This window comes from Centrocercus urophasianus, unplaced genomic scaffold (genome assembly GCF_019232065.1).
Source record: "Centrocercus urophasianus isolate 14NV4802_14NV808 unplaced genomic scaffold, USGS_Curo_1.0 seq_47, whole genome shotgun sequence".
Lineage (NCBI taxonomy): Eukaryota > Metazoa > Chordata > Aves > Galliformes > Phasianidae > Centrocercus > Centrocercus urophasianus.
This window is the reverse complement of record NW_024885055.1, coordinates 2,613,050-2,629,884: the sequence shown is the minus strand read 5'-3', so window position 1 is coordinate 2,629,884 and position 16,835 is coordinate 2,613,050. Positions and strand designations below refer to the sequence as shown.

Below are 16,835 nucleotides of genomic sequence, written 5' to 3'. Positions count from 1 at the left end.
AGCAGAGCATTCCTAGCAGTAAGGATAATTAAACACTGGAAGAGATTGCCTGGGGAGATGTGTAATCTCCAGCATTGAAGGTTTAAGAACAGATTAGGCACACATCCATCAAGAATGGCTTAAGTAGAGCTGATCCTGACTTCAGGCAGCAGTATGGTCTGGCTGACCTCTTAAGACTCTCCTTGCCCTCCTTTCTATGATTCCATGACTCTTTCCCCCCAGACGTATACATTTGGATTTTATTCTGCTTGTAATTCTGGAGATTTTTTTTCTTGTAACTATTATATTCTTTCCTTGAAGTTATCTCTTGGGATCATCACAATTTATGGCTTATTTATATGATGACTTGAGAGTACTTCCTTGCTACACCCCACCACCTATCTGCTTTGCATGCAGCCTTCACACCTCCACTGGGAGTGCATGTAACAAACACACCCACATCATACTGCCATTCCTATCCAGCTCTTCCCCAAGTCATTGCATCCCCCTCCTGCTCTCTTCTTGGGACAGACTTAACCCACCCCTCTCCCATAGCAATGAGCCAACCCAAACCACTTTCTTTTTTGTGTAAACATTAACACACCTTCTTCTGTCCAGTAGCTGTGCTCTGGATTCCTAAAGCCTGATGCCAACAAGCTTGGCCATGGGAAGCACCTGTCCATGATGACAATTGTGAGGCTGCTAACTAGGTGCTCTGTGTCCCCAGGCTCTGCCAGCTACAGTGTCTGACAGCCCTGAGGACACCTCCATGGAAGGCTCTTGCTATGGAACTGTTCTCATGGCTTCAGAAGAGCTCCTCCCTTATGCTGGTGGAGCAGCACAGTGAAGCAGTCCTTAGGAGAATGAATGGAAAGGCACATCCCCAAGCAGCAATTACCATAAAGTGTCCCAAACTATTCCTGCTATTTTCCCTCTGCCATCGTGTCACCTGGGTGTAAGTCAGCTGTTCCTCCAGAAGAGCCTCCAAAATGAAGCGGAGGATGAGGGTGACAATCCAACCCTAAACCTCCAAGGAGGAGGAAAAACACACAATACGCACCTTTCCCAGCTCTCATTTTGCTCCTCACACTTTTGGAGCTGCTTTCAGAAGCAGTCCTGCCTTTTCACATCTTCCTGGTCACTACCCTGATCTCCACAGATCTCTCCTGACATCATTTGGGATTGGTGCTTTCATTCTTCTCCAGTACACGACTCTTCTTGGCACTCGAAAGATGCTATAACTGGGCTCCTTCCTTGCCCCTTGCTGCCAGGTGTTGGGAAGTAGCCAGCAGCACTGCTGGCTCCTGCTCTGACGGCTCTGGAGCAATGCTGGAAGAGGGCAGTTTGCTGGCCATGCTGCATTCAAACCCCACTCTGCGATGGCTCTGCCAAAATACGGCCTTCCAGCTGGCCCTGGACTTGTCTGTTCTCTAGACATATGTAGTGTCCTGTCACCATGTGATGGATCAGGTTCAATGAGCAGATGGAGCTGATTAGATGGGTGATCTATTATTTTGTGCTGAGCAAGTAATTCTTCTGTTGGGCAATTTATCCCTGGAGTCTGCATGCTGTGTTATTCTCAAGGCTGTGCATATGGATGGGAAAATCACGTATGTATCTTGCCATGGAACAGCTCTGCATGGCTGGTCCAGCATGAGCATCGTGAGCTCACATGTGTTGGAACACTTGTGCCCTTGGTGGGTCCCCAGACCATTCTCATGCCTCAGGCCCTTTTCAACCTCTTAGGACAGTGCTGTCATATAGAAATAACACTGAGCAGGGGATTCTGGAGACTCGAGCAGGGCCAGGAGCTGCGGGAGGCTCACAATGCCAGGTACCCCACTGGATGATAATGGCTGCATTAGCATTTCTCTCTCCACCGAAGTCTAAGCTATCTCTACAGGAACAGCTGCTAAACTATTTGTAAAGTTCAAAGAGTACGTATTAATATTTTTTCTTTCCCGAGTCACATTCTTCAGATTCCCATGTAAGCTCCTTAGGAAGGACCACGCCAGCTGTTGAAGAATGCAGATTACAACGTCCCGCTAATGCAGCACTGCAGATATTTCAGGGCATTGTTATTTGTGGCTGTGAGGCACACTCAGCCATGCTGGAAGGGGTTAAAGTGGGGAAGAAAACCGCCACTTGCTGAACAGGTGTCCTTGAGCAGTACCCAAGGACACGGAGATTGCTAATCCTGTATTCCACAGCATGATCAAATCACCAGGCAACAGATATAAATAAAAAAAGGCAGGAAATAAGGAAATTTAGATACAAGTGTGTCAGAGGGAAAATGAAGATTCATTGTGAAGAGGCTGAGAAGAGGAGAAGAAGAAGGAACAAAATGACAAAGGCACAAATGATAAACCAGTGAGAACGACAGAGAGGGGAAAAAAAGCCCCTCTGTGAAATGCATGGCTGTGACAGCAGCAGCCAAATCAAAGATGCTCCTAGATTATATGGTTTCTTGCATAATGTGCATTCTGATTCCCGCTCAATGTTTGTCTTTCAGCTCGTGCACAAGGAAGAAAAAAAAAAACCAACATATCTGAAATGGTACGTGAGCAACCTTTATTTTGCTTGTTTCATCAGGAGGAGAAAGCAAATTTGCTTTGTGGGAGCAGCAGCACCTGCTCAATGGCAAATAAATAGCTACAGCTTTGATATTACAATGCATATAATCATTAGCAGCCCAAATGGCAAGGGATTAACCCTCTCAGTGCTGCCTGTCCTCCCTGGCACATAGTTGGCATCCCAGTTCCTATTGTAGAAATGGTGGGAATTGGGTTTATAGCGTCCTTCCCTGTGCTGTCACTGACCAGGCAGGAACAAAGCATGCTCTGGGCTGGTGAAACACTGAGCCTGCTGGCAAGCAGAATGAGGTGGGTAAACCTCATCTGAAGCAGAAGCTACAGCAATGAAAGCATCAGGCTATGAGCTGCATGGTGGGGATGAGCTCTGCACATCAGCCTGCCAGAGAAGCAACGCCCCTGCCCAAATATCCTCCTGTCTTTGGGGTACGAGGGATCCAAGTCCAGGACTACAGTGCAGCTTCAGATCTCACCCACTAGCCCCAAATCTCACAGCAGGACCAGGGGAAGCTTCCTTTAACTAAAGCCTTGGTCTGACTTGAGCGAGGAAATCCAGACTTAGCGCTCTGCAACTCTTCTGCAGTGAGATTACGAAGGTGAACTAAAAGGTTTCAGATGGATCTGAACCATCATTGCTGAGATGTCCTGCTTGGTCACTGTCCCCTCCCCAGAGCACTTGGCTGTCTGCCTTCATTACACATGCCCATCACGCTTGCAGTCCTTGGTAGAAAGGACATGCTGGACATCCTTGTTTTTATGTTTTGAAGACATTTGGCTAATGTGTTTTCTACTTTCTTCCTTTTTGCTTTCCTTCTTTCCATTGTGTTGCCTTACAAATCCAAACAAACTTGACAGAATTGCTGGCAGGAGAAAGCAAACAGGGGCTAAAGGGGCTCTCATCCACCAGGCGCTCAACACGCGAACGTGCCCCATTGCACAGAGCAGCACAGAGCAGCACGGTGTCCCTGCAGCCTGGAGGTAGCTGTGCTGGGAGGGGAGCACACAGCTGGAGACAAAGGCAGGAAGTTAATATTTAAGCATCCAGACAAGGAACAAATGACTTAATCAAATCAATTACAGAGGGAGAAATGGAGCCACTTAGAAAGCACGTGTAAAGAGACAGCGAGGCTGCTGCTATCTCATGGAGGAGAAGAAGGGAGAGTTAGCGGGGAAGATAAACGGACTGGTTAAATCCCTGCTGTTAATTAAGAGCCCAGCATTTGCACTGTGCTGAGTCAGGGTTGCCACAGTACTTCCACTACATAAACTACATTTGCAGATGAACTCAGAGCCCAACCTACAGAGATATTTCTATCCAGATGGAGTAAGGGAGAGCAGGATGTCAGGAGGGAGGAAGGCAGCAGCAAGAGGAAACAGAGAACCTGGGGCAAGTTTTATCCATGCTCCTGGACCCCTTGCACCATGGCCGAAAGCCATTCCCTGCACTGCAGAACCTGGGAGACAGCCTCATGCTTCAGAGACAGCCTCACAGCCTGGAGACAGCCTTACAGTCCTGGGGACAGCCCCATGCCCTCAATCACTGCACCCACGGGCTGCAAAGGAAGCCCGGATGGCCAGAGGACTTCGGATGGATTTCAGGAAGAAGGTGCATGAGAGGGAAAGGCAGAGTTGTCAAAGCAACACATTGCCCACTGTGGTGACTCCCAATGGACCAGCAAAATGGCTGTCAGCCAGGCAGACTGCCCTGTTTGTAAGGTGTGGGATGGAAAGCAAGACAATTTCCTAGCAGCATGACTTCCATTTCAGTGATTTTTCCTTGCTGCTGTTCCCGCCCTAAATGCAACTGCTTTGAGTCCAGGCCATGGGCACCCAACCAGAGTTGGAGCTGTACTGAGAGGAGGGCTCTGTGTGGGGAGGACTGTCAGCCCCAGTGTGGTTGGGCTCACAGATGCATCACACACAGTGTCAGACCTCGCTCTGCCCAACAAAAAGTCACGTGTGCAGTGGAAAGTGTTCCCTGGGGTTTTCTCAGCAGGGACCAAGCAATTACAGACTGCTGTAACTGACTCAGCATCAACAAAGCAGTTGAACCCAGACTCGCATGTCTCCTGCGAGAATGAATGCTGTCAACAGCCGTGAGGCAGGAAGGTTTCCTCTGCAGGGCCACTTCAGATGTATCCCACTCAAGCCTTTAAGCCCTGAACATTCAATTTCTGGCCAATGAGGTAGAGAGCTAACCATTTTTTTCCAGTTTCCAGTCACTCTTCGTAAGCAAATACATAAACATTTTCCATAAAAGAGCTCATGCCAGGGAAATACCACTGAGGTTGTTACAAAGCATGTCCTTATCAAGAACAATTAATTATCAGAAAGATTTGCACTTCCCCATGTAACAGCATAGTTTTTCTACAGAAAGAGCAGAGGTGAAACAGACAGTGTATCCTACAGGGCCCCTGACTGTGATCCTGAATATCCTGGGGAGATGTTGACCCTTTGCAGTGGAAAAACACATTAATAGCTGAACAAAAACCACTAAATAGATAACTTACTTGTTTTTGTTCTTCTCCCAAGCCGTCCCACATAGATGCAACAATTTTTGATACGTCTCCAAAGGTAGCATTGGGATTTTGCCCTTTGATAGCAGCTTGTGTGTCTCTGAAAAACAGGGCATATGCTGACACGGGCTTCTGAGGCTCATTGGGATCCTTCTTTTTCTTCTTCTTTTGGCTTTTGGGCTTTTTGCCCAGGTCTGTTGATGGTCTTTTCTCTCCAGTGACCTGCAAAAACCAAGAGAGTCCCTTAGTGGGCAGCTATGGACTGTCTGAAATAGGTCTTTTTCCAGCTGATCAGGAGTGGGATGGGATGGGGCAGGGGCAGGAGGACGGCCAGCACGGTGAGGATGCCCTAGGGGTCTTTTCTGCCCCTCCTTCCAAAGCTGGGCTTTCTCAACATTGACCCTCAGTCACCTCCCTCCCTGGCATCACAAGATCACTCTCTTCATCCTCTTCCAGGACCTCTCCAAACACACTGCTTCCCAGCTCTTGAATTTCTGCAGACTCATCCTGCTGACATCCATTCCCACAGCGCTCCTTTGCAAGTTGCTGTTGGCAATCCTCATCCTTGCATGACTAGACCTCCCCATGCCCACGGCAGAGGGCACAAGCATGCACCAAGCAGCGCATACATTGGCTGCCCAAACTTTTTTTCACCCTGCTGGTGCTCAAGTACTGCCATCCATACAAACATACAACAACCAACTCTTTAAACTCTGTGTATTAACTGCTTCACAGGCACTGTTCCCTTATTGCAATCTGTCTTGGTGCTGCCAGACAAAGCTTAGGTGCTTGAACCAAAGGGTTGGGAGCCAACCAGTGAGGTGCAAGCAGGGGTGTTTCCAGTGGAGGCAGCACAGAACCAAGATCCCATCGCTGAGCTTGTGCCTGGGCAGGCTGTTAGACATATGGGGCTGTAGAAGCCGTGGAATGCAACCTCTGGGCAGTGCTTGACTGCTCATCAGAGGTCCCAGAGGTCCCAAGGCACCTCCTGGCTTAAATACTAAGATACTACAAAAACTGCACATCCTGTGAGTGCTGGGAGCAAAAGATCTTTGCTCCTGATGGGTTTGCTAATTTGATTGTGAGCACAGAGGGCTTGGATTTCAGAAGCTTCATATACGTTGGTACATTCATCAAGGGGAGAAAGGGCAACCCTGCTTGTGTTCTATGTACAGGAGAGCTCAACCAGCCATTAAGATCAGTATCAGTGCAGTGACATTTGTCAAAGAGACAGTGACCATTAGTGAATGAGCAGAGAGACTGAAAAAATGGCATTTAATTTAAAACTGTCCAATTGGGCTTGAATAGGAGGCACTGAGGTGAAAGGCCTCCTTATTAGGAGGACAGAAATTCATAACACGGCTTCAGTCCATTAGCAAGCAAGATGGCATCGTAACTAACCAAAGTCCTGCCTGATTCACCACAGGGGAGGCTGACCTCACAACTGGTGGCCATGGGAAGTAGCTGGGGACTTGACAGAACCATAAAATCATAGAATGGCTTAGGTTGGAGGGGGCCTTATCTATCATCTTGTTCCAACCCTCCTGCCATGGGCAGGGTTGTCAACCACTAGATCTGAAGGCAGAACACAGCTGACAGCTTTGGGGCTGGAAGGTTTCCTTTCACTGCAACGCAACGGCCATGACAATGGCTATGGAGCCAGCCCTGCACACAGAGCCAATGGCATTGATGGAAAAGCCAAACAGGACATCCTCAGAGGTGCTGGCAGCCCTCATAGATGTCAAACCCTCAAAGGGCTGAACCTTATGGACACCATGATATTCAGAACTATGGAGATCTTTAATCCATCTGGGATCTGACAGCTGGTTATAATCACATCTCCATCCCTGGAGCGACACAGCAGCTAACCACCCCAGTACAGCTTGGAGACCTCCTACAGTTACAGGGTCCCTACCTCTGAGGACCTTCTGCACCTGAACCACCCTCTGCCATCGGACCCATTTATTTAATGCGCAGCTTTCTTGTCCACAAGATTGATTTCTGTTCACTGGACATTGCTTTGATGACCTGTTGTACAAGGACCATTAATGGCCATACAAAAAATGACTGATGAGTCCCTCAGAATGTTTCCAACAGCTGTGTATATAGAGAAAACAAACAGAAACCTGCAGGGCACACAGCAGCTCTTCTGCTTTCTTTACACTTCTGCTCTCCTTTCTCCATCAAATACATCACTCCTGTTTCACCCATCAAGCCAGGCAGTTCACAGGGCAGAAAAATGAGGGGTATACATGTAAGATCACAAAAAATCAAACCGCTGCATGTAACTTGGACATCTCTGCATTCCTCCTACCCCAACATGCATCAGTGGGCCAATGAGATCCACCCACCAAACCATGACAGGAGAAGAACTGAACGATGCCAGAAGAGGCAGTGAGAGGACTTGGTGTGTAACTAAGACGAAAACTCATTTTCCACTGACAGATTACAGCTGTGTGATACAGGCTCAGGGAACAGCCCATGGTGTCCAGTGGAACATCCCATCCTACAGAATCCCCAAACATGCAGTCAGAAGGTGTGTGAAGTTCTATCTGTAATCAATCGTGTACCACATCTTTTCATAATTTTAGTCCACCAGACCTCAGTTTGGCATACACAAGTGCTCTCTGCTTTGAAATGCTCTGATCTGAAGTGAAAGCTGACAATGGATAAAAAAACCTACATTAATTATGAGAATAATTTTGCCTGCATTTCCTTGGAAATGCATTTGCTCTTTTTGCTAATTCCTGGCATTTTCCTGCTTCTTTTCCAGTCCCTTCACTGTTTCTGGTTCTGGTTATACATTCACATCCCATCACAACTAGATATTTTTAGAGGATAAGGCTGCAGCATTGGTTCTTCCGACATCATCCCTGGATCAGCACTTCCAGGAGAAGGCTTTCCATGAGAGGCCTTTGATTAAAACCCACAGGGAATGCAGGGGCTTGCCTAAATGGAGACCTTAGGGTGAAGAGATAGTGACCCTGTGATCACTGCAAGTTGTCCACAACAAACAACAGAGAGCAAACTCACAGAGGACAGCAGAAGAGTTTTGCTGGTGCATTTTGACAAGGGTGGACAATGACCAAGGTGTCCCAGAAGCCCTACAAAAGGCTTTGTTTTTTTGATTCATTTCAGGCTTACATGCCTGGAAAGCTGTGGGGAAAATCACGGTTCTCCTTGCTAAACTTATTATACCAACCCAAAATGTGAACTGACCTACCAGGTTTACCAGGTTTGAAAGCAGTTTTCCCAGCTTGGGGTAAGTACACATATACATTTGTGTGTGTGTATAAGTATCTATATACGTGAAGCTATTTATACAGAAGCAATGGATATAAAATACTCTTATTTAGCATGACTGGAAAACATCATCTGATGTCCTCCTACCATCTGATGGAAGAGCTGTGACTGCACGTACCTTATAGTGTGACTCTGTCTCCTCTTCCTGAGTAGAGCTGGAGGGAGATGGTGTAGCAGACTTGCTCCCCGGGGGTGATGGGGAGCCATGGGTGACACCACCGCGCATCCCCATCTGTGAAATGAGCTGTGATTGGCTGAGGGCACCCATGGGGCCAGCCAGCATGGCGGGGCGGTTCAGCAGCGGCACTTGTCGGTTGGACTCGTAGGACGCGGCGTCCGAGTGGACCATCTCCTGGATCTGTGCAAGGAAGAACATCACTTTGTCATTACAAATGTATTCAGTTATGTGCTGTCAGATCACTTTATGATGCAGTCTTATTGATTGACTCTAAAGGGGTGACAAAGTCTTCCTCATGTCCCTTCCAAGCCAGCCAAGTGCAAGAAATGAGTCAAGTGCTCCAGGGGCTCTGTGCAGGTGTCACAACCAACATCTCACAGCTGTTGGGTCACCAGCACTACTGGGGTTAAATCTGGAGGCAAAAGCAGGAAACACAGAAACCATCAGGGGAGTCTCAGGCCCCCATTTCCACCATGTTGGGCTGCCTTATTGTTCTTACTTGGGAAAAGAGGCTGCCCTAACCTTGCCAACACCTCCTTTCAGGTAGTTGTAGAGAGTGATGAGGTTCTCCCCTGAGCTGCCTCTTCTTCACACTGAACCATCCCAGTTCCCTCAGCTGCTCCCCATCACACATGTGCTCCAAACCCCTCACAGCTTTGCAGCCCCTCTGGACATGCTCCAGGGCCTCGATGCCTTTCTTGCACTTGGGCGCCCGACGCTGAATACAGCACTCAAGGTGGAGCCTCCCCAGTGCCTAGTAAGGAGTACAATGCTTCTTGAGATGCCTCTCAATTTCAAATAGCACTGCTGGTTTTGATCTCACCTGAAACGAGCACAGCACAATAACATCCAGAGAAGGGCAAGGGATATTCCTGGGTCATCGTTACTATTTCGCAATGAGAAGAGACCAGAAGTGATGTAGATGAATGAAGAGAGATCAGAGATGAGAAAGGATGCTTTGTGGCAGAGCTGTCCCTGAAATTCCCATGAATCCCTAAATCCCATTTCTCTATTCCCATGAGAATGAGGGGACAGCCAATGGGACTGAAATGGCCAGTGCCAAGCAGCTGCAGAGACACAGAGACACTGCACCGGCCACCAGCTGCTGGGCCACCAATCTTGGAAGATTTGGAAGAAAAACGTGGGGCTGCCCCAGTGCTGAGCCCACAACCAATTTTTCCCTCTCCATCGTTGCAGCACTGAGCTGCCTCCCTACATCACCAGGTCCAGCCCCAGCTGAGCAGTGAGCGGTGGGGGGGAAAGCAGACCCCCTTGGAAACACTGGTTTTTCCCTTTCATATTAATCTGATTAATGTTAACACGAGCTTAAAGACCCAGGCTTTATTTATTAACAACCTTCATTTCCGATAAGCCCGCTGAGGTGCGATCTCTCATTACCAGGGAGACTTGCCAGCTCCATTAGCAGTGCATGCAAAAAGAAACCTGGGGAAGACCTACAGGGGCTCGGCAGGCTTCAGAGGAAATAAATCCCAATGCAAAACCAGCTTTAGAGCTGCAGGTCAGGAATCGGGAGCTTTGAACAACACAAGACGGCGTGCTCCGCTCTTACTTTCCCATTCTCCATCAGTGGAGAAGCATGCATTAGGGGAGTAGACTTTCCCAGCTTTGCCCCGTTGTTATATGAATTACAAAGTGCAGGGATTTATCACGCCTTGCATTTACACAGCAGCAGGAGTTTGGCTAAGGCTGGCTTGGCAGCCACGCTGCATTGCTGCTTCCAAGGAAATGTGTGTTTGCAAAGGCAGTGGGGCTGGATTTGCTCCGGCAAAGAAAACTCCGGCAGCCAAGAAAACTCACTTCCTGAACTATGCAAAGTGTTACGCACTCTTCAAGTTGCCTTGTTGCAAAAGTCTGGCCTCTCCTTGCAAAACACAATGCATAAGAAATCCCGACCAAGAAGACAGTAAGCAAGGTGGGGATGGACAACGGGCTTGGGTAGCGTGGGATGCGTCAAGAAGGGGATTTCTGCACTTGCATTAGGATTTGCAGTCATGATGGGACAGGCAGTGATGGGGAGCCTGCAAGGAGGCAGAAGGGCTGGCAGCCCTTGGCCCTCAAGCAGTGGTAGTGGAGGAAAAGGTATGCTCAGCTCGGATGCTGTCTGCTTAACAAGGCCTTTGGTGTTCAAGGAGATGTTCTGCTAAGGAAAATAATGGATTGTTCTTGTTCTAAATTTAAATGAGGGAAGAGTACAGAAGATGGGTGTTTCAGAAGTAGGGATGGCCATGAAACGTGGCTTACAATTTTTTTAAATTTAAAATAGCCCATTCCCATTTGTAGCCATGGCAGTCTCTTGGGTAAACACCGTATTAAGACAATCTTTGTGAAACTTTTATTATGTGGCCAACGGACCACAACAGCTCCATTAATCCATTAAATACGTAATCATATGCTTTTTCTCTACAGTGCGTGTTATTTATGCATCAGAGCAGAACAAGTCCAGGAGTGCAATTATGGATCTGGGACACATGCTGCAAATTTTTATGAAAATTCACAGGTAAAAGGGAACCCGAACCACCTAGAAGCTGACACCATCCCAACCACAGCAGTGTTTTTCCTGGGAACCCTGAAGCCTCCTCACGAGCAGCTGTCTATTGCTGTACATCATTAACAACTGACATTTTTACCTACAGTCTGCTGAACATTGGTGGTTCTGCCTCCCCAGATTGCAGGCTCTCTGGGCAGTGGGTTCTGCTGAAGGGCAGCAGCTGGACCCAACAATTGCTACTCACTACATTTCTCCCCATTACCCATTTTTTAATAAAAAGTAAGAGTCTGTAAAGCAAGATGCCAGCTGCCGCCTCCCTGCAGCCCCTGCCCATGCCTCGCCGACTCCATTCACAGCAGTGCTGATGATCTCAGGATTGGAGAGGGTCATTTGTCCTCCCCAAATTGAATGTGTTTAGGGTGAAAACGAAGGTCATAGGATCATGATGTCCTTAAGGTTGGAAAAGACCTCTAAGATCATCTAGTCCAACCTCAACCCATCCCACCATGCCCACATCCCTCAGTGCCACATCTATCCTTTCTTGAACACCTCCAGGGACAGTGACTGCACCACCTTCCTGGACAGCTGTGTCACTGCACTGCCACTCTTTCTGAGAAGAAATGCTTCCTCATATCCAAACTGAACCTCCCTGGGCATAACTTAAGGCCATCACCTTTCATCCTGGGAGCAGAGGCAATGATGGCAAAGCAGAGCAACCCATGAGGCCTGCTATAAGCCCAGTGTAATTACATACAAACGTAATTAACACTGTCAGCAGGACAAGCTCCCAGGACAGGTTGGATCTCACTGCCTCATGCAACCCCAGTGCCATAGGCTTGCTGGGAGATGTTGCCAGGCCCTGGGAATGTCTGCAGCCTCCACAGAAGCTGCTTTGCACCTCATGGGGAACAGAAGCGAGATGCGATGCAGCCATAGCTGAAGTAATTAAATGCATCTCACTTAGCAGATTCCCAAAGGCTGCGCTAACTCAAAGGCAACTTTTTCCCCACAATATTTATTATTTTTTTAAATGAATATGCAGATCAGCCTATAAAGACTCCAGCTAATCCTCCTGAAGGACAGAAACAGACTGACAAACGTATAAGCTGTGCTCCTTGCTGTGGGAGAAGGGCAGGGCAGCACAGGAGCCAGAATCTGTGGGTCGGGGCTGTGGCTTGGGAATCCCTGGGTGTGCTCCTGGGATTGAGCCCTCAGAATCACATCAACCAGGGAGAGAAATTAGTGGCTGAGCAGTTTCAGAGCCAAGTTTTCCCAGCAGGCTTTTTCCCGTATTGAAGTTTAAATGTAAACGCATCACCATAGCTGAAATGCTTAAAGATGATTTACTTAAAAAAGAGAGAGAGCAAGAGAGAGGGAAGCTGATAAGAAAATACATCCCCAATTACCACCCCTCCTCCTCCTGATTTGTAACTGCTCCTAATAAACTTTCATGGTCTATGTAAAATGCTTTAGTGCGGTGACAAATTTCTGCTGGAATTTGAGATGTCTTGTTCAGAGTAATAGCTATCTCACACAGGTGCCCAGCTGCTATTGTAAAATCAGTAAGCATTTAATTGAAACAAATGACTATAATAATAGTACATTATCCCTGCAGGCTCATAGCCATAACAGTTTTAATTATTGAGTTAAGAGTCAAACTAATTTATCCTTTAAAGTAACAGCCACATCTTTGGTTCCACCGATCATCCCGCTATGAATACGAAAGCGAAGGGAGAAGAGGATTTACAAAGGGAGCAAGTTTGCTTCTGCAGGGGTTGGGGGCAGCTCTCACCTGGCTCTGTGCATGTAGGGGGTCCTGCCCATGGCCCAGCCTGCCCTGGGTGCTGGGGTTGAGCATCCCCTTGGATCAGGTGCCCGCTGCTGCCAGCTTGCGGGGTTGGGGCACGTACGAGTTTTTGGGAACCGTATCAAAACTGCAGTTTTTCTTCATCGCTCACAATGAAGCACGGGTGTTCCCATCCCTCCCATCCCTTTCCTGGAGCCACCCGGGTCCTCATCTCCAAATGCTTTTTTATTCTCTCAGGTAGGACAGTGTTGATCTCCCAGTGCATATTAACTCTTTGTGACTAGTTTACCAGAACCTGCAAAAACCTCTGCACCTCCATCATTACTTGCTTACTTGCTGCATCACCTACACACTCCGCTGGTAATTATGTAATGCTTTCAATGGTAAAAATACAAGAAACTGCAGCATGACAAACTGATCCACCAAACTTGTATCTCATTGATTTTGCATTGTTTGACTTTCTCAACACACTTCGTGCTTCCAAGTCAAATGTCTTGCAGATGCCTAAGTATATTATGTTAACATCGTTACCTTTAGCACCCAAACCTGTAATCTCATCAAAAAAGATATCAAGTTGGTTTGACAAGATTTGTTTTCCATCAGTCCATGTTGATTGGCATTAATTATATTACCTTCCCCTAATTCTTTATTAATTGAGGCCTGGATCTGCCACTCCGTTATGTTGTTGAGAATTGATGGCAGATTGACAGGGTTGTAATTACCTGGGCTGTTCTGTTTCCCTTTTTAAATATTTGCACATTAGCTCTTTTCTCATCCTCCAGAGCCTCCCCAGTATTCCAGGAATTAATAAATACCGGCATTAGTGGCACTGAGTGCTCCTCGCTCTGTTATTTCAAGCCAGACACGCTAGCTCAGCCTGCTGATTTAAGGAGGATTTGTGCAGATATGTTTGAGAAAAGAGAGTTTTACGATCTGCTCTAAATGCTACCTAATTTGAAACCCCAACCTTTCTAATTAATATTGGCAGCTTTGAATATAATGCTCTGCGACACGGAGCTCTGCTGCACAGCCACGCAGCCAACCCCACACCACGCTCCTGCAGCTCCTCCTGCTTCAGAGGTCTTTATATCCATCCTTCCCTGAAGGCTTTTTTTCATTTGCCTCTGGTACTGCAAAACTTGCTCTATGTCTCCTCCAGTCTCAATCACCTCCTATTTCCATGTTCCTCACCGGCAGCCACATTTCTGGATGCATTTTGAGTGAGCGTGCCCTGGTAGTTCAGGCTGCACATTCAATATCTCAGACACTTGCCAAGTTATCCTCTCAAATGAGGGGTAATGGTGTGTTTTTTTTCCACGAAGAGAAGTTCTCTGGCAGGCAGAAAACAGGACCAAGGGCTGGGTTTGGAAAGCACCTGCCTGAAATCTGCGCTCAGCACTTTGACAGCCTGTGATCTAGTGGTACCACATCCTGCTATTACTGGGGGAAAGAATCCTCCAAACACAATTAACACCTCGTTATGAAGATTACTGTTACTTCTGGGTGAGAACAGAGGTGCAAAACAGGATGGAGACTGCTCGGCAAACGGGAAATATTTCTCGTCAATGTTCTCCTCGCTCCCTGTGCTGGAGGAGCACGGCCAAAAGGAACAGTTCAGTGCAGCACAAACCGAGTCCTGCTTTTGTGCGATATGACTGTCCACCAGGCTCATTTGCCAGTAAAAGTATTACTGCGTACTTGCACGGCTGTCCATTACTGGATCCCCTGAGAAGTTCCATCCAGGTGATAGACCTGCTCCAAGCTGCTGCTTCAGGAGAACATCCAAGTTTTGCAAGTTTTGCTCATCCCAAATCCAAAATACCAAATCCTGGGTCCACCAACTGTCCCACAGACAAACAGTGCAACTGAGATCAGGATCCGGGCAACCTGTGCCCCAGCCAGGCCGCCCATGTGCTTCTCACATGCTCTCAGTCACAGACAAGGCTGTAAATAATGTATATAATAACCCCTTTTTTTTCTTATAAGTACATTATTTCATGGATAAAGAACAAGCTTGATAATTCAGAGAACATGTTTGCAAATAATCTGTTCCATTAATTTCCAGCACGTTTTCTGAATACATTATTTAGTGATTTTCTAACAACCACTTGTACATGAAGGCAATCACTGCTCACCCAGGCATGACATCACCACGTCTCCAAAGCAGGGGCCAGAACTTCCCTGTGATGGGAAAATATTCAATAGCACAAGGTTCCTGTCCCCCACCCCCCCCATCCTCAGGGGGTATAAAACTTAAACTGCCGCATCCCCTTTGTGTGTGTTGGTGCAAAGCAGCAAAGAGGGTGGGTAAGGAATCTCTGCAGGTGAATGGGCTGAGGGGCTGAGAGCCCTGGGAGTGGGAATGGTGCTGAGCCCATGGGAGGAACTGGAAGGAGCTCTCCAGCATGGAGACACAAGATACCATGGTGACATCCCATGGCCCACGCTGCTGGGGACGCCAACAAGGGGATGGCCTCACTTGGGTCCCCCTGGGTGCTGCTTCTGCAAGGTGGTCATGGAGAAGGACTGAGGCTGCTGCTGGTGGAAACAGTGCACAGGAGTATGAAGTCCTTGTGCGTGCCAGCCAAAGCTATCCCCGTGGGGATCAAGAGGAGAAGTATCTCCAGTGTGATGCTATCCATCCATCTGAATTTCATGGAATCACAGAGTCCTTTAGCTTGGAAAAGACATTCAAGATCACATCCAAGCAACAGCCTGACCTGGAGTTTTCTTCTCATTTCAGTTTTTACTTTTTAATCCCAAGGATGCTGTCAGGAAGACAGAGCCATAATCCATAGTTAAAATCTTCTAAGAGGGTAATTAGCTCAATAGCAGGGCTTGCTGAACACTTCCCAGGGTCACGTACTGCAGGGGGCCCTGGACACACTCTGCAGGTCACCTCTGGCCACGGAGCTGCTTTCCAGCAGTGCAGCTCTGTGCTCAGGGGGACCATCCCTTGCCCCACAAAGCTGTCCCATAGGATTTGGGAAGAGCAGATGGATTCCCTAGAAGCAGAGATCTGGTTTTGTGCAAACAGCCTTAGGGATAAACAGAAGTTATGACATGTTTTATGTCTTAACTCAGACAGAAAGGCTCAGTCGCCTTTCTAAAAGATTTTGAACTGCTGAGATGGACAAAAGTCCTCTCTGTGAGCTCTGCTCCTGCAGACCTTGTGGCACTCCTGGTATTTCTCCCAAAGCTGTAGGGATGCCAGACAACCAGAAGTCATTCCTCAGAAAACACAGTGGATACAACATCCATTTGCACTCCCTGCATAACAGAGGACAACGTCAAAAAGAAAACAAAACAAACAAAACACCCCACAAATAAAAAAATGGGATTCAAAAAAAGGAGCAAAAAGGAAAAAGGAGTACAGGAGATGGCCCTTCTACCATCAAGAAGACTTGTACTGAAATGCACCCTGTTGGGACCCATTGCCCCACGGCCTTTCCTGGCTCCTGCAGATGACTGAAGCCCTGCTGCACGGCGCAGTTCACTTTGTGAATGCTGTGTTAATGTTTCTCCTGGCTCTTTGCAGATATTTTAGACACAGCATTCACATCAAGCAAGAGACTCAACTGTAACGACAGGTTTCCACGTTTTATTGCGTGGAGCATTAAAAAAGAAGGGGAAGAAGAAGAAAAAAAAAATAATTTGAGAACACAAACACAAAGTGGGAAGAATACAAAGAAAGATCATCCTGGTGGTATTAAACTCTGTGAAAAGAAAAGCTGGCAGCATCAGAAAGAGTTGATTCCCCAAGTGCTGGTCCCACATCTGCACAAACCACATCACATCAACACACCTGCACGGAGCTACCCACTGCCTGAGCCCAGCTCAGTACCCAAATATTGCTGCGATTATTGTGCTGGTCTGTGATAAATGTCTTGTAAGAGTCACTGATGATGGGGAACACTGCCACTCAGGGAAAAACAATACTTCTGTGACTGAA

At 47.5% G+C, this 16,835-nt stretch overlaps 1 protein-coding gene across 1 annotated transcript in view; it reads right to left on the bottom strand.

Moving 5' to 3' along the window:
- TOX2 (TOX high mobility group box family member 2) overlaps positions 1-16,835 on the bottom strand; it is a 68,821-nt gene that overhangs the window by 12,903 nt on the left and 39,083 nt on the right. The window contains 2 exon segments of the mRNA XM_042834519.1: positions 5,081-5,308; positions 8,508-8,747. Of these exon segments, the coding sequence (XP_042690453.1) occupies positions 5,081-5,308; positions 8,508-8,747 (468 nt within the window).